The sequence below is a fragment of the Platalea leucorodia genome (genome assembly GCF_965183815.1).
Source record: "Platalea leucorodia genome assembly, chromosome: 3".
NCBI classification, from domain to species: domain Eukaryota; kingdom Metazoa; phylum Chordata; class Aves; order Pelecaniformes; family Threskiornithidae; genus Platalea; species Platalea leucorodia.
The window spans coordinates 91,063,436-91,087,265 of record NC_138825.1 but is presented as its reverse complement, the minus strand read 5'-3'; the positions used below and the strand labels follow the sequence as shown (position 1 = coordinate 91,087,265).

The following is a 23,830-nucleotide window of genomic DNA, read 5'->3' as shown; positions in this document are numbered from 1 at the left end:
CTGTTGCTAAAGGTTTTACAGCTCCAGAAGTTGCATGAGGCAAAGGGTGCTGGAGGATTTAAAAAGTTCAAAGAATCACTTCTGTGATTCTGTGATATTTTTGGAACAAGTCTTTAAAGAAATTAGAAAGGTGTCTAGTAGTATCGTCAGTCTTCTGCAAAGCCACCTATGAGTTGGGTATGGGTGCAGTGAATCCACGTGTCGGTACCCAACATAAACAGATTTTTAATATGAAATTGCAAAAAATGTGATCCTTAGTAAGGGAGGTTTTAGACTAAATATTATGTGTGTAGGATTCATCTTGGCAAATGCACCATTTAAAAGCTGGATCTGATACAAGCAAGTAGTTCAGGCTTCCTTCACGTTCCGTATCAATTCTAGCAGGTAATTTGTGCTGCCTATTCAAGACTAACTATGGTCATAGACTCATAGAATCACAGAATCATTTAGGTTGGAAAAGACCCTTAAGATCATCAAGTCCAACTGTTAACCCATCACTGCCAAGTCCACCACTAAACCACATCCCTAAGCGCCACATCTACCCATCTTTTGAATACCTCCAGGGATGGGGACTCAACCACTTCCCTGGGCAGCCTCTTCCAGTGCTTGACTAACCTTTCAGTGAAGAAATTTTTCCTAATATCTAATTTAAACCTCCCCTGGCATGACGTGGGCCCGTTTCCTCTTGTCCTATCACTTGTTACTTGGGAGAAGAGACCGACCCCCACCTCGCTACAACCTCCTTTCCGGTAGTTGTAAGAGCAGTAAGGTCTCCCCTCAGCCTCCTCTTCTCCAGGCTAAACAACCCCAGCTCCCTCAGCTGCTCCTCAGAAGACTTGTGCTCTAGACCCTTCACCAGCTTCGTTGCCCTCCTCTGGACGTGCTCCAGCACCTCGATGTCCTTCTTGTAGTGAGGGGCCCAAAACTGAACACAGTACTCGAGGTGCGGCCTCACCAGTGCCGAGTACAGAGGGATGATCACTTCCCTGAGCCTGCTGACCGCACTGTTCTGATACAAGCGAGGATGCTGTTGGCCTTCTTGGCCACACTGCTGGCTCATATTCAGCTGGCTGTTGACCAGCGCCCCTAGGTGCTTTTCAGCCAGGCAGCTCTCCAGCCACTCCTCCTCAAGCTTGTGGCATGGCATGGGGTTGTTGTGACCCAAGTGCAGGACCCAGCACTGAGCCTTGTTGAACCTCATACAGTTGGCCCTGGCCCAATGATCCCGCCTGTCCAGGTCCCTCTGTAGGGCCTTCCTACCCTCCAGGAGATCAACACTCATGACCAACTTGGTGTCATCTGCAAACTTACTGAGGGTGCACTCAGTCTTCTGTCACAGAGCAGCCTGCATCTCTCTCTCATGGCATGTCTGTCTGTTTGCCACCAAGGGAGTCTAGGTGACCGCTTAAGTTAGACTTCTAATATTGGATGCCTGATTAGATTACCTTCTGGGTTTTTGAGCTCTTGTAAACTATTTTTGGACTGAAAGAGTGTAAATGAATTTTTTTTACTTTTCAGTAGGGAATTCTTGAATAATGCCGGTTTAGTTCACTTGCAACTATTTGGAAATATGGGCAGAATGCGAATACTTTGAATGGGAATTTTTATTTCAAAGATTTTCTCAGTTCGTGGAGGATGCCACTGTGGTTTCTCCCACCAGAAATGAGTGCTTGCCCAGGGTAGAAGAGGATTGGCCTCAATTCTGTCCCTCAGGAGTTCTGAACTTACTCCCAAAAGAGTTGACTGAGATATCAAAGGTGATCTCTGTGGAGATGCAGCAGAAATGGTTTTGTCAGCCATTGTTCTACTGAAATGTTTTGGGATGAATTTGTCTTTTGCTCGCGATTAATTTGTCACTGTTTGGGATCCTCTGCATGATAGCAGGATGAACAAGAGGAATATAGGTTTCCTCCTTTCTGGATTAATGTCCCATCGCCAGTTAGAGGGGTTGGAGGGTCTTTCACTCATGACTTTTATTTTTGTCTGTTCTGGTTTCCTTTAGCTGTTCTGTTTGATCTCTGTTATTGCTGTCCTCCACTTTTTGTTTGTCAGTGCTTACAGAGATGTAGTGCCCACAGCAGCTTATGATACTCTCATATAAAGTCGATTAGAACAAAATGCTTTTCATAAGGTTTCTGTGTAGCATTGCTAGTATGTTCTGGAGTGGTGTTTGCTGCCTTTATTAGCAGTGTGGTGTTGACTGTCAGTTTGTGGCATGCTTTAGTCCCTAAGTCCTTTCTATTGTACTGCTGTGCAGCCAGTAATTGCTTCTTTTCCGGATGGACAACTTGGTAAAATGAACAGTAAGAACAACTGTCTGTCACTCCTACATGTAGGATAAAAAAAAAAATCAATCTCAGATCATTTCCTTTATGGTAATTCTGAATTACATACATGGCTAGAGACATTCATATGTGCAGACAGTAGTAAATGAGGAATAAGCAGCTTCAATTTTTTTTCCTCCTTACTCATTTTTCATAGCTAAAATAGATTTCCTCACATGAAGTAGAAATGGTGCAATAAGTACGCACCTGTAACTTGAAAATTCTGTTCAAGCATATAGGCTTGTTTTATAAATAGGCCTTCCTATGTTTTATTATTTTAATGCAGCTAGAAGCATAGATAAAGTTGGTAGGAGTTTTTTTTCTTCCAAACCATGTTATAAAAAAAGTGTGAAATGGATGGGGAACAGATTGTAAACAGTAATTAGCATTTGTTCAATCAGGCCAGGATATTTTCTTGCAAATTGGAAAATCACAGAAGGGAAGGAAAATTAAGAGAAGAAATAACACTTGTATTGAATCTCATGAGGGTGGGGGGAGTTGAATCGAAGATTTCCCTTGTGGAAAATTTCAAACACATCAAAAAGCAAGTGACTGAACTGCATGTGAAACCGCAGTTATAGCAAGAAAATAACATCCTTATGTCAAGATGACCTAGCCACATTAGCAATCAGCTGGATGCTTTAAAAATGATTTTATTTATCACTTCCATACTTGTTTTCCTCTACTTTCTGCCTGCCTTACAGAATTAGATCTCTGAAGCGCAGGGTATGTTTTGGGACAGATCAGCTGGCAAAGGCTGTTCTTAGCGTTCAGTGATGGAGATTCCCTGGCTTCCCTACACACGCATCCCCAGTGCAGTATTATTCTTATGGTTTGAAGCTTTTTCTTATTGCTAAGTTTTCCCTGGACTCTGGTTGCTGCAGCTGAAGGATATGGGCCATCCAAAACTGGATACATTACTCTGGGTTTTACTGAGTAAAACCTGTATGCTTACAGCTTTCTGTTGATACATCTCATGATAATGCTAGCTTGTCTTGCAGCAATAATATTTATTTCCAATGTCTGATCCACTGTAATCCCTGGTTGTTATTCTGTAGACCTTGTGTCTAAGGTGTAAACACCTGTGTGAGTTTTCAGGGAACACTTCATTCTCAGTAAATGAGTAATTTGTTTATAGTCTAGTAAAATAATTCAGGAGTTTTTGTTTATTTGGCCTGGAGGTGGCTGTACCTAGCCATGCCCAAGGGACACCAGCCTTTCTAAAACTGTGGTAGTCGTTCTTTGAAGAAAAGTATTTACTTGAACACAGTATTATTTTATGAGCTCGAGCTGTAGAAAACTCCTGAAGGCAAATTCTGGGTTTAAGTGAAATGCCCATGGGGAAAAACATGGGTGAGAAGATAAGGTTGTTCCCAGGTTGTTATGGTATTTGGTGAAGTTTCTTGGCTAAGGATTGGATATGCTTAAAAAAATTGCTTAATGTCCTGACAGCTTTTAGTAGCATGAAATAACGGGAGAACCTTTTGAAGCTGAGCTAATAGAGGTAGATATAATGTGTTTTTAAAAAAATTCTACTAATTTGCCTCCAAAATGCATAAAATACTTTAAAGTGTTTATATTGTAAAGCTTTTTTGTTAGTGATTTCAGGAAATTGTTTATCGTGGAGACTTCACAGCACATTACTGGCGAGGGAGCAGAGATCTATCAGTGGAGGTTCTGGGTCCATTTTCGTGGTGCCAAGCATTACAGTGCAAGGGCAAGAAGTACAAGAACACAATTTGGATGGGCTGGTTGGGGCCTGTAATGCAGCATATTAAGGTAGTGTGTTCTGCCTCCCAGAAGCTACTAGTGGTTGGGTATTACTTCAATAGGTGGGGAGACATGCTAGGGTTTTTCTGTGAGTTTTTTTTATCAATAATCATGGTGTCTTTTGCATGCTTTAAGAACATAGCAATATGCTATTATAGGGAGGAGAAAAGCTCAGCCTGAAGTAGCAGAAGAAATAAGTGTTAGGGGTTTATTGTATAAACAGATAGATAGAAAATGTTAGCTCGATGCTTCAGAAGCAGACTGTAAGCTTGTTGGAGAAGCACTGTCCTTCCTCTTTTATGTAGGTGCTGATCCTTCCTAACATATTGCACATGGTAGAATAAAGTAGTTCAGAATTTTTGACATGGTAGACTTAAGCTGAGGGTGGAACATTTTATTCAGAGTTAAAAATGACTAGTTGTTGTGTATAGATGGAGTAAAACCTAAGTCGTCAGGAGTTTGGTTATCCTTGTTTCTTTGCAGATGGATTTAAGCAGATAATTCTGCAGCTTGCTTGCCTGGTTCTTCCAGAGTAGTTTGGCAAGATCTGGATTTTGTTCTGATTTATATAAATGTCTTTGAACAGTAACATCTGGAGAATGTGTTCCAGACTCATTACACAAGAGTACATTTTGTTCATTTTCATCTTAAATAGCCAATTCTTTTCTTAAGATTTACAGTTAGAAAAAAAGAAAAGTTATTTGAGAACTTGATACAATATAGTATGTCCTTTTACACTGTTTGTATCTGTGGGATATTGATATAAATCAGTCTGTGTCAGAGCTAAACAGATTTTATTTTAGTTTTGTTTTTATTTTTTTAGTTGTTCTGATAGTGTGCCTGGTGTGAAAACAATATTTTATTTGTTTGGGACTTACTAATATTTATTGTGTTTCTTTTTATATTTTGTAAGCCTGTTTGAGGGAAAGATAAGGGATATAATTTTTAATATAGAACTTGATACTCAGTAAGGAGCTCAAGAAAGCTGTTCACACATTTTTAAGATATTTCAAGATACATTGCTGGGCAAAAAAGTAGGTGCTGCTGAATTTCATAAAAATAGAATTTTCCACTTCAGAAAATACTTGCAGTGAAACATTTATAAATAATATTTTAGTAATATAGTATCAAGGAGGATGAAACTTTATGTATTAAAGACGCAAGATGGAATCGATGAGCATAACTAGTATTCGCAGTCTGTATTAATAACAGGTCTGGAAGCACAGTTTGTGTACTTAGGTGTCAGTCTTTATGCCTTTACTATTCCTTAGGTGGAATTTAGTGATTCTCAATTTTCTTGGTTAGTCCTGGGATCAGTATGCTCTCTGTTTCATTTGTACTCGTCAAGTGGAGCTAATTTAGTACGTCCGCTCTTTTTGCTGCCTCTGAGGTTGGTGATAAGAGTGTGGTAATTATCACAACTTCAGTTTAAGAAGGTGCTGCAGACTTTATTACAGGGAGTAAAACACTCAGAGTTTTCTTGGAACTAATTTGCTAGAAGCCTAGAAGGGTCAAAAAGGTCAGGACTACCACCCCAGTCCAGTCAGTTGTCTAAGCAGCTTTGCAACAGAAGCATAATCTTAATTTAACTTGATTCAGAGCCATCTTGCAGTGACCAGGCTGACATCACATGCTAGTCATTTTTTATAAAAGATCTCCTTTCTTTTTAATTTGTACAAACATTAAATCCTCAAAATCTGGCAAAGATTTTTCACACTTCTATGGAAGCACCAAGTACAGATCAATTTATTGATTTTTCTCATGCACACGCTTTGCATTATCAAGGGACAGGCATGGTTACAAGTGAGATTCGTAAGACGTTTTTCATTACTGCAGATTACTGGTCATTCAGCACTTTGTTCCTGAGTATTTCTTTAGCAGCATTAAATCCTTGCTGTTGAGAATAGTTGCTTCATAATTTAGGGTAGATCCGGCATGCGTTCAAATTTACTATAAAGTATTTCTACACTATTGATACTTAGGAGTGTGAGAGACAGTGCCTTGTATTTGACAGAGTTTTGCTTATTCCTCGGTTTGTCATCCAGATAGTGTACCCAGCCTATAACAGCACAATTTTCATTAACATGTTGTAATACATAGCTTTGGAAACTTGTGTATTTTCCTGTTGGATCTTTTGCCGCGTCATGTAATGTTGCAGATTGTCTGAAAATGCATGGAACTGACGTAAGTTGCTTAAATAAAGCTGATATATTATCCCTTGGTTATACCCACATATAAGTTTTTGGTAGATGTCAGTTTTAGAGTGTATTTTTGCAAGTGAGCACTCTCTCATCTGGTATAGCTTCGCACATCTTAACTTTATAGTCAGTTATGCTTTTCTGCAAGTGTGCTTCTCACACAGCAAAATTTTTTGCGGTTGAGCAAGGAATGTTATTAATCATAGCTGGAGGAACACTTGAATGCCTTGGTGCAGTTAGGCATCGTGCTTTTTTTCTTTAGGCTGATACAACTGGGTATATGAGCCAGATGATCAGAAGGAATTCAATGTGGAGTGGGCTACCTGCATGGTCATCAGTAATAAGAAATTCTGGTGAGAAAATCTGCCACTTTGATGTAAGCTGCTTATTGAATATTTTTCTAACAGTGTGGAGCTGAATCAGTACTATTTTATCAATGTCATGAAATGCTTCCATCAGCAGGACAGGTACAGATATAAAAAGTTTGGGCAGTCAGCATGTAACCCTGCTTGGGGCTGTTAATGAATCATAGAATAAAAAGGTTTGGAAGGAAAAGATACTGAAGGTCATCTGGTCCAAACCAGTACTCAGCGTAGAGCCAGTTTAGGTGGTTTGTTTTCTTGTCCAGGTGAGTTTTGAATATGTCCAAAGAAGGAGCTTGTACAGCCTCTCTGGGAAGCTTGTTCCGGCATTTGATTACTGTCATAGTGAGTTTATTTTTCCAAATGAAGCTTAATTAAGACTCCTGTAAACAAGTGAAACTGAGTAAGAAAGACTTACCTGTCGTTTGGCCTTTGTAAAACTTCTGTCTAGAATAAGAAGTAGAGTCCTTCGTTGCAGAGTAGAGTGTGATAGTGGATTTTGCAGCAGGAGAAGAGGAAGCAGCTAATTTAGTTTAGCGCATGCAAATCTCCATTCTGAGCCTATTCTCAGTTGCTTACAGATTTCTGAAGTACCTTTTTTTGACTAATTCATGTATCTTATTGCCATAATGTGACTTTTTGGAAGATTTAAGGAAAAAGTGGTGGCAACCTGCCATGGAATTAGTTGCTAGTTAATCAAAATTGGAATTAATTTTTTTTTTCAAAGTAGCTAAATGCTGAACTTCTTTTGAAAGCATAGACTGTGTGTACACCGTGATTTTTGTGTGGGTGGATATATGTGTTTCTCCTATAACAGACCCAACTCATTGCACGTGACTTGAGTTGTAGTTGGCTGAGTCCTTGAAGCCTGCTGAGGATGTCTTGGCTCAGTCTGTGCAACTCTTGTAGGATACGGAATTGAGGAAGAACAGGAGAGGAGCAGGTAAAATGCATCGTAAGAAGTTAAAGGCTACTTTTCATCTGCTAGGTAGGTGAAATGACCTATTTTAACAAGGGCAGCTCTGGAAAAAGCAGCTTTTTAAATGGCATGGTGTGCAAGGATTCAAGACTGAGGGGTAAACCATCTCTCTCTCTGTGAAACTGAAGCCCTGCTTTGGACAAGTAGATTTGAAGTTTGCCTATTCACTATAGAGGAACAGTGCCCGTTGCATACCCTTTTTTAAAGCTGAAGAACTGTGACTAGGCTATCCATAGAAGTGGTAGAACAAATTGATTAACATTAATAAGAAATTACTAGAACTGTTTTGTGTTCAACCAGGAGCTCTAAAAGACCTGAGTATGAATTTACCAAACTACTTGCTGTGATGCCTGCCCTCTCATGTAGTATTAGAGAAATGGAAGATAACAAGTGTCACCAATTGTAAAACAGGGCTTAAAAGGGGTTGTGGGACCAAGAAAGTCTGAATGCTGGATAGATTCTGTTAAATTATGTTAAAGAATAGAATTAGTAGACTTATGCAGATGTACGTTTATAAAAAGTCCTAGATATTCTAGGGTTAGAACAGGTCTTTAAAGGCAGGACTGATTTGAAATCAGTCATTTCTATTTGAATTGTCTGCACAAAGTCCCCAGTGAGTAGCAAAGAAGCTAATCTGCTGGGTCTTCCTTTTCTTTCCAGTCCTCTGTTTCTCCACGTGCATCCAAGATTGTTGCAGTTGAGGGCAGAATATAGTTAGCCTGTTGGACTCTTCTATTTGACTTTTAATGGATGTTTTAAATGGAAGTTAATGAGATCATGGGGACAAATAAAATGCTGCCCAGGTATACTGTTAACACTAATCAGTACTGACATCTTTTAAGATGCCTTTTTTTTAATGCAAGTGATGTAGAAGTATTTTAAAACGAAAACAAACCACCTTCGACTAAATCACCAGCGGTACTCCTTAAACCACTCAAATTGTCCAAGTAGGCTCTTACAGAGCAATGTGAAATTACTCAGAGTTGGAGCCTTGGGTGGTGCTTTAACATTATAGGAGATTTGATACTGTTTGAATATCTCATTTTTGAAGTTAAGACAGGAACATGTTTCATTGCAGATACTGAAATCTGAAATACTTTTTTCCTGATGGCTTGGAACAAATAAAGATGGAGCGGGCCAAAACATTAATACACAATGATCGACTACATATGTCTGTAAACACGTTCTGTTAGATTGCTATGAAACGTTTTATTCTTGGAGGATGAGAAGATGACTGTAAGACTGCCTTAAAGCTGTTGCCCCTTAGACAGAGGGTCAGTGGTAATTTGAATGTTTGTGGGGTACTTAACTCTTTGTTTTGAAAATCACAAAGATCAATTTTTTTTTTATTGAAGTAAAAATAGATCAGGGGAGGATGAAGTAATTGTTTAAAATTGCTTTTAATTAAATATTGCTTTTTCCTTAATGTTTTCAATCTTTTCATACTTACCTTGTTAGGCAGTACTTCTAGTGTATTTATTCACTTGCTTAACATGCATCTAATCTTCTTTCTGAGTTATTGGGATGGAGAGATGAGAGGAATCATACTTTTTTCACATAGCCCTGTGTGCCATATTGCTTCCCTCACTGCTTGGAAAAGGGCACCAACCTGTTCAGATGGCTGAAACTAGGGATGTGTATAAAGCCGAGCAGGTTAATTGAAACGGACACCAGCATAACATGTTTCTTCAGAGGCTGACGCACCTGGTTTCAGATAACGTAGAGGTACTACTGTCACCTGGAGTGACGAGTCAGCTCGCGGAGTTTGTGTTAGCTTGTTTTGAGCTGCGTGGCTGACGCAAGTAACAGGAGAAGAGTGCGTTTTAGGAAATGTGTCTTCATTGGTATGGAAATGAAATATGGAATCTGGTTATTTGTATAACCCAGTATCTCTGGGTTATTTGTCTGCTTGAGTCAGATTTCAGCTGAGTGAGTGGTTTGCAAAGGGTGGTGTGAATGGCTGTTTATCAAAATTGACTTCCTTTTCACATTTTGAAAAAAATGTGAAAAATAAAAAATGTGAAATAAAGTAGATAAAAATACATAGGCTTAATGCCTTTAAATTTTCAGTGTTTAAATAATTTAGATTTGTTTTAGTAATGATTTTCATATTGTATAAATAAAGGTAGGAGGTCAAAGCCATGCCATACCGTTTTAATGTTTGGGGAAATGAATAAATTTGTTTTATCCTAGTGATGTGTGTATCTTTTTGTCTTACAAGGCTAGATTTTATTAAAAAAAACCCAAACAACCCAACCTTTGAAACTCTATCCAAGGCTTATTTTCCCATCTAAGGAATAGTGAATTGCTTTAGCTTTTGCTTTTAAGAAGGGATCAGTATTATTGTACATGTAAAATCAAGACCATTCCTGAGTAATGAATCTCATTCAATGAGATGCCTGGCTCTTTCTTCACTGTTTTAAGCCATAGTACTTCAGGATTATGCCTTTAATTTTCTAAGTCCAAAGTAGGTGCTTCAAGCTGATCATATTATAACTGTCATGTTGTATTTCACATTTGCTTTTATTGATTCTCACTTCATTTATTTCATCATACTCCATTGATAGCAGCATGCTGCCTCTAATTTAATATCTCCATAGCATTTAAGCAGTTTTGTTAGGATATCTTTTATATTCCAAATCATAAAAGAGCAAGGTAGTGTGGTAGCTCTAACATGCTTTTAAAGTCATTCACCTGTCACAAATTGATATTAAACAATTAATGTTGAAGTTTTTATAAGTTGAAAGCTCATTTTACAGGATTATTCAAATACATTTCAATTTTTGTGTGTGATGATATAAAATTATTTATAGAACTAATGTATAAGGCAATTTCAGTGTACTCTGAAAAATCTGTTAATAAAGAATAGGGTTAGGTAGGCTTAGAATGATCTGACTTCTGGGCACTTCTCAACAATCTGTTTGTTTCTTCTACTCGGACATTAGTCTATTTATGTAGGCTACATGGTAGAGTTTTAAACCAGATTTAACTCCATTTCAGTAAATCAGTATGTGCTAAAATAAAATAGAAATTCGCATGAAGCAAAGAAGGCCAATTGAATATTGTGATTTCAATATAATAATGCTATGTTTTAAAATTTACTGTGAATTTCACCTTCTCCCCTCCTTCCCCCCCTGGCTCTTCTATAGTCTTATTTTTCCAGTATTTTCTTTGCTGGTAATGTCCTATATCAAATTACCATGTAGGCAAATGAAGTGAAATATATTGATCTGCCAGTAGACTTTTAAGAAGTAGGAAAGCGTACTATGTCTTGGTAATGTTAGTGCATTTTTATTTTATTAAAATATGAGCTGTTTTAAATTAAAAATTTAAATGCATCAGTGAAGGAGAAGGGAAATAAGATGTCTAATTCATGGCATCCTAGATTAAATAAAAAGGAGGGAAGGAGAAGTTTGCCAACTGTTTATAGTTTTCCAGATGGATATGGCTACAGGGACAGCTCTTGTGATTGCATCTGAAGCAGGGCTTCCCCACCTTCACAGATGATGGTAAGGCCTGGGGCAACTACCCATTTGCATAGGTGGTTTATGTTCCTCTTTCCTTGACCACGATGCCTGTCAGTGGAGGGGGCGCACCAGAGGATGCTGTGCAGTTTAGGACCTGAGATTACAGCCACCCTTCAGGAATGAGAACAATTTACACAGTATACGCTCTCTCTAGGTTCAAAAATAATCTTGCGTTCTCCTTGTTATAGGAGTTCTTTCATCCTTCCATGACATTATTTTCCTTCTCCATTCTATGGATTAGTTTACTGATCTATTTACTCTCTAGAAATGGGACTATATAGCCCTGAAAGCCAAACTTACTTATTCTGCATGGGAGAAGCATGGTACTGATGTGACTAAAATCTTCCTCTTTTGTCAGCTCTTAAGGGAAGAGATGATTCCTGCGTGAATCTTTTTGAACTGGTTTTTGTTAATTCTTGACAGTAAAGCCAAGACACAGTTGATGTCAGAAGTGAGTATGACTTAATTACGAGGACAATAAAAGCAAGTTACATTTTCTATAAGTATGTTCCCCAGTCCTGGGTTTCCCAGAGCATACTGTCTTTCCGTTACTTGGAATGAAAATCTTTCAGGTCTGGGGCTGTTTTTGTGTAGTGACATTGCCAGACACATTGGTAGTACTAGTAAAGAAAGAATAGAAATATGCAGACTAGTAGTATTACTGTAGCACGCTGGTAAAATAAATGCCCAGCAAGAGTAAATGGCAGCACTACAAAGTTACTGCCACTCTCACTTGCTGTGCCATTTTTAGTCTGGACAACTTCTGAGCACAGTACCTGCAGAGATTATTTTTCTTCCAAGAGATATGAAGCAACATACAGATGACCCACATCTGGAAATTACTGAGATCAGCTTGCTCATATACCTTGGAAATGAGAGCCAGCAGATTTTTCTACTTGTAAAATGTTCTCTGGTCTGCAAGGTACTTTGCTGCAATTCAGAGTTGATCAGGGTAATACTGGTTGTGTTTGACATCCAGACAACAAAACCCTGCTTTCTTTCAAAAGCTATGCAATAGTTTTGTTAATCCAGAGTTCAGTTTTAATTACTGAGCTAGCTGTGGTAACGTTTTTATCTCCGGCAGCAATAGCAGGACTTCTAAGTCATAAGAATTTAGAAGTTTCTTGGAAATTTATTTCTAAACAAGCAGCAGCCCAGCGTGCCTGTATCTTAAAAGTACTGTAAGTCACAGGGATTTTTGTTTTCAAACACTGATTTATAAGAAATGAGTAGAAGTCATAGAAGTTTGGAATGACTAATTTGAGAAAATGGTGTTTCCTTTCAAAAAGACGATCTTTAAGGTGCTTGAAAATGTTTCCTCTGTCTTGTATGCAAAACCGTGGAGTGTCCTGCAATTGTGGTAGCCCTTTGGGCTTGTGTTGGCTTATGTAGCCTCACTGACAACACCGACATTGTAGTATCATTCGATGGCATTTTTTTTGCTGGCCTTAAATGAATGATGTCTTAGTCATGTTCCTGGTGGAGGGAAAAGAGAGGAAAGCAGAGGGAGAGCCAAAACCTAATTACTGATATATCAAAAAAAATCCCCCCAAAACAAACAAAAACAAAAAAACCCAAACCAAAAAAACAGCCCAAAACAAAGTAACCCTTGAAGTATGAAGCTCAAAACACCAGATAAAGCACATGGACAGGGTACAAGCAGTGACAACGCTGTGCTGGGTGATGTGTAAGGATGAAAAACGTGTACTTGAAAGATTTGTAAAACACGCCTCCCTTTAGTGTATCGTAAATACAGCTGTGGGCAGTGGTTCTCCTCTTATCATCCCTTACTAAAAGCTTTTGTTAGCTTCCCTTTCTCTAGTTTGTTAACTTGCAGCTATTGAAATTAAGAATCTTCATAGTAGCAACTTTCCGAATTATTAATTGATTAGTTTAGTCTTTTTTTTTTTTTAGTTATTTATTTGGTGGTTATTTAGTTATTGTTTAATGTATTTCATAGCTACTGGCGTGCACTGTGCTCACTTTTTTTTCATCCAGTTTGAAGTCTTGGCATATTCATGCACAATGGACTCCTATAGAAACCTAGTGTCTATTTCCCAATGTTCTAAAGGGAAAATTTAAGAGCATAACTATGTTCTCCTGTTGATCTGCTGAGGGAGTATGGTACTGCTGGCAAATATTGTAAATATGTCTTCCAGAGGATATTGTAGTGATGTTCCATCTTTTGCCCCCCTCCTTGTTTTTAATTTCATGAACGGAACAACTTTGTCTTCAGCCATCTAATAGACTGATGTGTATTTGGAATCTGAAATTACTGTGGCGCAGAAATATGTCAGGGCTAAAATGACCTTTTGCACTTCCATGGGGAAGATACAAATTCCGTCTTCCATGGGGAAGATACAGCAGGAACAGCTTTTTTTCTCTTGCCTTCGAGACAAATGAAATTCTTACAGTAAGCGCAGCCTTACCTTACAAAAGACGACTGGTAAGACTGGGTACTGCTTATGGGGAGTGTGGGCAAGAGACAGCGTGCTTTCATACAGATGCTCTCGTAGATCCGTCTGCCTTTGCGTACGGCCAGTTAGTTTTGACTGCCTGAAAAAAATTGAAGTAGCAGTACTTTTCTTTATTGTAAGCTTTTTTTAATGCTTGTAAGTATTTTTTAATCCTCCCATATAAGCAAGAGGGGTGTGCATGCTTATCTGCATATACATCAAAACAAATTATTTTCTTTGAAGTGTTAAGAACATTCTAAGTTACAGAAACTGTTCTTATCTTTCATTTTGTTTCTCCTTGTCTTCCTTTGAGCTGTTACAAATTAAAGCGAAAGTATCTTTACCTGTAATGGATGTTTATTGTTGCTATGCCTAAAAAAGCACATCTAAAGAGCCATTTGCTTAATTGCAGGTGATTTGTTTATAACTTGAATGTTTCTGGGGCTGAGTTTCCCACTTCGAGCTGGTGTGTTAAAGGAATTGTGCATTTTGGTTTTTTTTTTTTTTTTTCATAGGTAAAGATAGAGTTTTCAACACCCCCTTGTGTGAACAAGGAATTGTTGGCTTTGGTATTGGAGTTGCTGTTGCAGGCGCTACAGCCATTGCAGAAATTCAGTTTGCAGATTACATTTTTCCAGCATTTGATCAGGTTAGTACTAATAAATTTGAGAGAAGTAAAAAGAAATCTTATGACTGTTTAAATTACTCTTCTGTTAGCATTAATACTTGGTTTAAATATGTAATTTTTGCAAACATATTCACAGCTGTATTACTAATATTTATGCATGCTTTAAGTAAACAGGAAAGTACCAAGGCCCGTTTGAAGGCTGATTAAATAATGGAAATGAAAGATGTAGTTTGAAGCAAATGTCTCTTTGTTTATTTTTAGTGTTGTGGCTGTGTTGGCTTCAGCAGCCTTAAATTCCTCAGCTGTGTCTTCCCAACACCATCTCTCACTCTCTGTGCTTCTGCGGCCAGCCATGTGTCCACAGGGCAGAATACAGATTTGAACAGGACTGACTGCCAGTATGGGAATGGGGAAACAACTGGGCTATATGGCTATTCCTGAGGCCTAGGCATCTAACTTGAACACACTAAATTAATGCCTTATTTGCCTTGGAAAATGCTTGCCTTTCCACTGACTTACAGGATTCCTTTGCTTCTAATTTGGTCCTCTGAATTCCATGCATGGAGCAGATAATGTAGATACATTTCATGTATCATAGAGGCATAATGAAGCATAACTAAAAGTATTGGACTGAATGTTACTTTTGTGTATATATCTTCCCAGATTGTTAACGAAGCAGCAAAATATCGTTACCGCTCTGGAGATCTGTTTAATTGTGGAAGCCTCACCATCAGAGCCCCCTGGGGCTGTGTGGGTCATGGTGCACTATATCACTCTCAAAGTCCAGAAGCTTTTTTTGCTCACTGTCCAGGAATAAAGGTACAGTAACTCTTATTTTATAAAGATTAATTTTTTTGCTTGGTTTTTGGTTGTTTGGTTTTTAATGAACCTGACTAACAATGAGCCTGGGTGCCAGCAGGGGAAGAAGAATGGAAGTCAAAGTCCACAACAAAAAATCTGAATATGTTAATTAAAAACTCTTTTAGAAGTTTTCGAGTTATAAAACTTAAACTGTGTTAAGAGTTTGAGAATTTATAGCCATCATTGAAGCAATCTTTAATAGACATAGCATTTTGTATTTGTGTGCTTTTTGCTCTAAAAGCATACATTTTACATTTGTTCTGTGTCCAGTATAGTACAGAAACTAAAAACTAACACTAATAAATAGTACTTTCCTTTTTTTCTTTCTGCATCTGTCTTCTTAAGTGCATTATCAAATTCATTTGTATGAATGACGGTGACAGGCAGTGGGCATAAACTGAAACACAAGAAGTTCCATCTGAACATAAGGAAGCACTTGGCACGGGTTTCCCAGAGAGGTTGCGGAGTCTCCATCCTTGGAGGTATTCAGAAGTTGTCTGCACATGGTCCTGGGCAACCAGCTCTAGGTGGCTCTGCCTGAGCAGGGGCGTTGGACCAGATAACCTCTGGAGGTCCCTGCCAACCTCAACTGTTGTGTGATTCTCTGAATGATGACTGTCCTGGTTTAACCCCAGCCAGCAACTAAGCACCACGCAGCTGCTCGCTCACTCCCCTGCCGGTGGGATGGGGGAGAGAATTGGAAGGGTAAAAGGGAGAAAACTCGTGAGTTGAGATAAGAACAGTTTAATAATTGAAGTAAAATAAAATAGAACAGTTAAATAGGCAAAGCAAAAGCTGTGCACACAAACAAAGCAAAACAAGGAATTAATTCATTACTTCCCATCGGCAGGCAGGTGTTCAGCCATGCCCAGGAAAGCAGGGCTTCATCATGCATCACAGTTACTTAGGAAGACAAACGCCATCACGCCCAATGTCCCCCCCCTTCCTTCTTCTTCTTCCCCCAGCTTATATACTGAGCATGACGCCATACGGTATGGCATAGCCCTTTGGCCAGTCTGGGTCAGCTGTCCTGGCTGTGCCCCCTCCCAGCTTCTTGTGCACCTGGCAGAGCATGGGAAGCTGAAAAGTCCTTGACCAGTGTAAGCACTACTTAGCAACTATTTAGCAACAGCTTAGCACTACTTAGCAAGAACCAAAATATCAGTGTATCAACATTATTCTCATTTTAAACGCAAAACACAGCACTATACCAGCTACTAAGAAGAAAATTAACTCTATCCCAGCTGAAACTAGGACAATAACTTTAGGCAAGCTTTCTGGTGAGACTGTGTCATCCCTTGAAGATAAGATTCCTAGCACTTAAATGGATAACTTTGCTGGAGAAGAGGGAGGGGCGGGATGTAGTCATCTCGGATTCAGAGAGCACTGTTTGCCAGCTCTCCATTATTTTCCGAGTAAATTTTTTTCTATGGACTTGTACTTCTGGGTTAACTGGGCATCCAGTCCATTGAGAAATGACTCATAGCTTGATTAATGTGGAAGGCTTAAGCAAAACCGGTATTTGTATGCTGAAGACACATGTTCATTGTTAATCTGTTGTTTAAACTATTGTCTATATATGATTTTGGTGCTCTAAAACTTCAGATATTACTCATTTACAGAGAGGCTGTAGCCATTTCTCCTATTTGTTTCTCTTTCCTTAAATAAAAAATCTTGTATTATTCACATTTTATTTCATGATATTTGAGAAGCAGAATGCATTTTTGTCTTTGGGTGTTCTTTATGGTCTTTGAGGTGTTCCTATTCTGAACTTGAAAATATTTCTTGATACAGACCAAAAGCAATCTACAAAGTCTTTTGCCGGGTAATTGAATCAAAAGGTTTCTTGAGCTTGTTTAAAAACTAGAGTACTTTATTATTATATGCAAGCACAGGAACACTTATATGATTATGATACTGATGCCAGGTCTAGCTAACTTATGCTGATCTTGTTGGTCAATCTCAAATCTTTATATACTGAACCGAGTGCTGAGATTTAGTGGTCCACTCTCGTGATTAAAACTCTTTCTAATTCATAGCAACCTAGTACTACTGTGCTTAGTCTTCTGAATAAGTTAATGTCAGAATTTTATTTAATCACTACAGGTAATTTCATTTCTTTTCTCTCATCTCTGATCTTTCTTCATGTTGATTTTTCACTTTCTTTCACTTTTCCTTGGGTAAAGTGCTAAAATAGGTTGCTAATACCAACAGCTGTCATCTCAGTTAAAGTTAAAGGGCACATTAAATTATGTGGAACTGATGGAACAATATACTAGTTTTTGATGCACAGAGAAGTGTTTTAGAGTCTATCTTTTCAATTTTGTATCTTTGTGAAAACAATGTCGTTCCTTTAATGTTTTTTGCAAAGCTGTTTGTTAATGCAGTTAATAATGTTCAAGGCTTTATCTTCAAGGTTGGAGGTCTTTTTTTGAATGAACCCAAACCCAGCCCTTAACATATGAATTCAGAAATGCAAACGAACATGTGGTTCAGATGCATTTGCACATTTGCAAAAGGCACATATCTATGCATATTTTCTCCAAATTACAGGAGGAAAGGCTGTGTATTACAAGCTGGGAAGGGTAGGATTGATCTTCGGGGAGAGTGGTTTTCAAAACTGCCCTCTTATTAAACTCTGCAGCAGGTTCCTGACTTAAGATTTTTATTTTGTGTTTTTCTTAAGTAAAAGATGAGGTTTGGATTTCCCAAGCAAAAGGGAGTTTGTACAACTTCGGCTGTTCAGGGGAAGGACTGTAATAATTAGTACTTAAGGCTTGTTGAGTTGACAAGGATGTTTCCAGATGATTGTATCTTTTGTCTACTGTTGTGAGGATGTATGTCTTAGTGGATCAGACTCTCTTCCAAAATTACTGTATTGACTCTCTCCATTCCATTGTGAGACTGCTCCAGAATATTTGCCATCTCTGCTAGAAGCTTTCTTTTCATTTCCAGCCTAAATTTGTTCTTGACTAACTTGTATATTTAACTTATCTGTCCTTCATCTTCCCTTTCATGTACTAAGAGAACAATTGTTTTCCCTTTAGTCTTTGTTTTTTTAGACTAAACATGTCAAACTATCAAAGAGATGTTAATAATTTCTGAAGCTCTTTTGGCCCATGTTTCATTCATTTTCTTTGAAAACAGTTGGTATAGTCGTGAAGTATTCCAGCTGAGTTTCTAGCAGTGATTTTTGCAATAGAACTGACACTTCCTTGGCTATATTATTATGCTTTTTTTAGGGCTGTACTGCATAGTGTCCCAGTTGTCCTTTGAGCAGATAATAAATTCAGATCTGAATTTCTACTTCTGAGTTCTAAATTTATAACAAAAATGTAGTTCTTAAATGTATGACTTTTCAGTTGTATTGTTCAGTTTGCTTTTGCTTGTGTCAGTCATGTCCTCCATATGAACTAGGTCTTTTTGGTATAATCCTCTGTAGTGGCAGTGACTCTCAGCTTTTGAATAGTTTTCATTACCATGTTCTGACTTAACATCGTAAATGAATACGGTAAATAAAGTCTGTCCTAAAAATGATCGCTAAGGAGCTGCACTAGTAACATTCATCAGTTGGGCAATTTCCCATGTGTCTGTTACCAAATGCTTTGGTGAAACATTGATGGACCGCTTCTCTCTTTTGTTAGAAAAATCACTTATCAATCAAGTTAATTTGATGTGATAGCAGATTTAGGTTGTGTTTTGACTCTTTTCTATTACTTTTGTATAATTAAATGTTCTTACTCTCAAAAAATATTTTGAAACCTTGGAAACTCTTGGAGGCAGTAATTTAACATGTCTGTAGTTACATGGATTTTTTTTTTTCTTTAAACAAGTGCTACAATTAATGTTTTCAGTTAGAGGGGGCCACTTCTAACTTCACAGCTATAAAAATGTTTGCTAGTAGACTTCATGCTGCATATGCCAGCTCTTTGAGATCTCTAGGATGTAAATTGGCTGGTCCTTCTGATTTGAGGGAATTGAGCTCTTGGGTTCTATTTTCATTTAAACTGTGATAATTTGGTAATTTTCTGTTCATTATCAACACTTTCTTAGATCATCCAAAATTAACTCTTCTGTTGGCGAATCAATTGTAATTTTTCCTTCCAAGTATTCAGATTACATCTGGAGGCCTTGCTTAGTTTTCTCTTTGCTTGATAATAGTTTCAGGTATTTTTTGGTATTTGTTCATTTCCAGAATGAACAAATTTCAGGCTTCCACCATAAGCAAAGGAAGTCAACTTTAAATAGCTATTTCCTTTTTTAGTCTTTAAAACTTACTGGACTAAGTCTGAATACCTTCCAGGCCTTCTCTGATGAATCTTTACCCAAGCAACTGAGGATCACTCAGCTGAATTTTTTTGTCATACATCTAGTTTAGTTTTACTAAACTAACATATAATAATTTTTTTTTTAATGTGACTGACTTTCTTCTGTTCCTTCTACCTGAAAAATGCTATTGTTAAGATGTTATTTCTACCTTATTGGAGGGCAGTCCATTAGTATTTAAATCATAGTATAGAGAGGAACTATTCAAGCCTCATCAATGAGCAAAATAAAATTCAAAATTTGGAGTGTGTGTTAGTAACATAGCACTGATGTTAATTCACTTTGTAAGAGCTGCTCAGTCTGTACAAAGGTTTCTTTAAAGCAAATAATTGCTTGCTTTTTAATATTAATTGAGGAAGCTTGTAGCAGAATTGCAGTTTAAATAAACTATTTAAAAATATTTTTACAGATTGTTATTCCAAGGAGTCCTCTTCAGGCCAAAGGACTGCTGCTGTCATGCATAGAGGACAAAAATCCATGCATATTCTTTGAACCTAAAATACTTTACAGAGCTGCAGGTAAAAAATTATGTGCTGTATTTTCCAATAAAGTAACACTTTTTTTTTTTTTTTGCACATACATGTTGATAGTCACAGCTAAAACAATACTGTAGCAGAAGACTTTACTTGTTTTGTCTCTAGCTATGTTCGGGCATTGTGTTTTTAGAGGAATTGTGAAAACTGAATAAATCTCTAAATTTGGCTGCAAAGATAAATGAACATTTATAGTCTGATTCATGGTCAGTTCACTTTGGAAGTGGAATGCTTTGTACAGTCTTGGGTTATAGTCTGATTCATGGTCAGTTAACTTGGGAAGTGGAATGCTTTGTACAGTCTTGGGTTAAAAAAAAAAAGAAATAGAACTAAGAGGCATTATCTTTCATCAAATTGCAATACAAATTTGACAGAAGTTAAAATGTTTTCTTTTTGTTAACTCTAGATACTAAAATAAGTTTCCAGTTCAGTTTTTATTTTTCCAAAAGAACTGAACATCACCATCACCATTTTCCCAAAGTTAAAATTTCTTTAAAGTGCTTAATTTCTAAAAATCTTGAAAATCTGCCTCCTTAAATTTTAGTCATATGTTGAAGGAAGTGTGATTGCCATTACTTTTTTTCATTTGTTTTAGTCATAGTGAACTTTTTGGTTCAAAGAAGTTTTAACAGCTATCGTTATATGTAACATATGAGAACAGAGTAATCTGAAGATGGTAGTGCTTGAGTTGGTTGTAAAAATTAGCCTGTTACTTCTTCGGACTAGAGAAACTGGACTGAGAACAGATAATGGATGAAAACAAATTTTGCATGTGGAGATAGGCAGAGTGATTGGGTGAGCAACTGATAAAACAGAACTCAAGCCATGACTTACCTTCAGTGTTTCTATGTGATACAGCTTTATATACCAGCTATGCTTGAATTAGTCAATCCAATTTATAAGTTGACTCTGTGTGTAGGCAGAAATTGAGTGAAGGACAAAAGGTTTGTATTTTACTTTGGGCCTTTTAAGAGCACTTTTCCATCAGTGCATCCATTTTGTTAGTAAATTTACTCTCTTCCTAGAGAAGAGAACCAAAGAATAACGTGGGAAAGATTTAGAAAGCAGACATCAAAGCTACAAAAAATAGCAGAATAACTCAGGAACAAGTAGGATATTTACTGGGGAAACTGCTTATTTGCTTTTATATTTTCAAAAAAGACCCAGAATTCCTGTTCGCAATGTATTTTTAAAAGTGCAACTATTTTTAGTGTGGTGTGATGTACCCAAAGGGTATTGCATTCCTTAAGTTCAGTGTGTTTTGAGACCTTACTGAAATTTAGCAATCAAGACCTCTGACCCTTCATTTAGATGAAGTAGTTTGGAAAATGAACTTGAGTCTTAGAGTCCTGTTAAACAAAGAAAAAAATGGAAGTTTAAAATTCCTGTGTTTTTAAAACAACCCTTTCTTCCTTTTCCTTTTCCTTGTCTCCTTTCCTTGTCTCCTTTCCTTGTCTCCTTTCCTTGTCTCCTTTTCCTTGTCTCCTTTTCCTTGTCTCCTTTTCCTTGTCTCCTTTTCCTTGTCTCCTTTTCCTTGTCTCCTTTTCCTTGTCTCCTTTTCCTTGTCTCCTTTTCCTTGTCTCCTTTTCCTTGTCTCCTTTTCCTTGTCTCCTTTCCTTTTCCTTGTCTCCTTTCCTTTTCCTTGTCTCCTTTCCTTTTCCTTGTCTCCTTGTCTCCTTGTCTCCTTGTCTCCTTGTCTCCTTGTCTCCTTGTCTCCTTGTCTCCTTTCCTTTCCTCCTTTTCTCCTTTCCTTTCCTCCTTTTCTCCTTTCCTTTCCTCCTTTTCTCCTTTCCTTTCCTCCTTTTCTCCTTTCCTTTCCTCCTTTCCTCCTTTCCTCCTTTCCTCCTTTCCTCCTTTCCTCCTTTCTTTCTTTTTTCAGTATTTACAAGTCACAAATACAGACTGTAGAGTTAATAAAATACTTGCTTTCATAGTGGAATGAATGGCTGCACATCAATATCACACAGCTTTGGAGAATATAGGGAGGTTTTTGTGTTTGAGGAATGACTTGTGAAGCAACTGCTGGATCATCTAGTGAACATAAATCAGCCTGGTGATTGAAATCTTGAGTACAGACGTGCTGAAATAGTGGTTAATGTGGTTTATGTGCTGGTCAATAACCAACTGCAGCATTGCTGATGTTGGTCGTTTCTGAAAGACTCTGACTTCCTCCTATATTCCGATGGCCTGATTCTCAGAGACATTACCTACGTTTTTATCTTAAAATTTCTAAGAATATGAGTTTAGTGATATAGGCTGAAATGTATACTACATTTGCGTCAACATGTGACAGGAATGATTGTCACAGGTAACTTTTTTCGTTTTGAGACGATTTTGAGTGGACTTTTTATTATTTCTACAATATAAAGCAGGAATATTTTACTATGTGGAAGGGTTTCAATGTTTCTTTTATTTTCATTGAAAACCTTTCCCTCTGGCATCGTTAGTTCATCTTCTTAACTGTTCAGCTGTCCTTTGTGAGTTGGATCAGGTTGAACTGGAAGAAGAGTGGTGTCTGGGAGTTTCTCCCAGAAAATTAATCTCTCTTAGAGTTCCTTCTTATGCTGCTGGTTGTGGTCAGGGTCTCTTGTAATTCCACCATAGAAATGAAGTGGCCTGGTGAATTCAAAAATGGACCAGAGTCATCATGATTGATTGTTTGGTCCAGATGTAACTGCAATAAGACACAAGCCTGATAAACAAGAACAGGATAAATGGTGGAAAAAAGGATTTTAAAAATGCAACTGTCTTGTATTTTGAGTACAACAAATTTTTATAAAATCCCATATGAGTGTGTTGATTCTAGCAGGAGAAAGAAGATAGTACAGATTCAGAAATTCACTTACACAGTAAGCTTGAACTATATATGTATCTCTTAGAATCGTAGAATCATTTAGGTTGGAAAAGACCTTTAAGATCATCAAGTCCAACTGTTATCCTAGCACTGCCAAGTCCACCACTAAACCCATTAGTGTCTCAAAATACTACAGGATCTTCCCAAGGCTGGGAACATACAGGCTTTCCAAAACAAAATGACAAAATGGTATCAGATGTCCTCTGTGGCTTTATTTATCTCTATTTTTTTTTTTCTTTTTTTGGGGGGCAGGGTCAGGGGAGTTACTGAGTTCTACCGGAAACTTCCACTTTGACATTGATACATTTTTAGGAGAAAGACAGGATATTAATAGTATAATACAGTATAAAACCCCACCCAAGATTTAGGACCTTATTGTTCCAGACAAAAAATAATTTTCTTTATTCAATGCCTTAGCCATCATCATGGATATAATGAAACTATATTGCCCCTACCATAAATTTTTTTTGTTCTAGCTTCAGGTGAATAGGCATGTTTGTTGCAGAGAACATGACTGATGTTACAGTGGGTGTGTAGGGACTTCATTGAAAAATTAAGGTGTCAAAGGTGATAATGGGAAATAGTATTTTCTATCTATAAAATTAATGTAGGCATTTGAGCTTCATCATTCTCCTCTAATGGAATTTTCTTTCTCCCTATGGGGCCTCTAAATAGCTATCCCTGATATTTTGTTCAGAGTTCTTAGTATCTTTGAAATTTCAGCTGAAAATAGGCTGTAGATGGGATAGTGTCTAAAACATAGGGTATCTGTCCTTGTTCATGTGGGTTGAAGCTACTAATGCTTTGTTTAAAACAAACCAACCAACCAACCAAAAGCCCAAACCAAACAAAAAACCACAAAACCCCCACACCCACTACACCCCAACCAAACAAAAAACTATGCCCTCTGCTTCTGCCCCCAAGTGTTGCTGCTATTGTTGAAATTAGCTGTTGGATGCTAGTGATGGAAGGTAATATGTATCCAGCTTAGGATGCATAACCTGAAGTTGTT

General features: G+C 37.7%; 1 protein-coding gene across 1 annotated transcript in view; it reads left to right on the top strand.

Moving 5' to 3' along the window:
• Positions 1-23,830, top strand: part of BCKDHB (branched chain keto acid dehydrogenase E1 subunit beta) — a 140,471-nt gene that overhangs the window by 13,781 nt on the left and 102,860 nt on the right. The window contains exons 4-6 of the mRNA XM_082306713.1: positions 14,132-14,265; positions 14,908-15,063; positions 19,841-19,949. Of these exons, the coding sequence (XP_082162839.1) occupies positions 14,132-14,265; positions 14,908-15,063; positions 19,841-19,949 (399 nt within the window). The remainder of the gene's footprint in view (positions 1-14,131; positions 14,266-14,907; positions 15,064-19,840; positions 19,950-23,830) is intronic.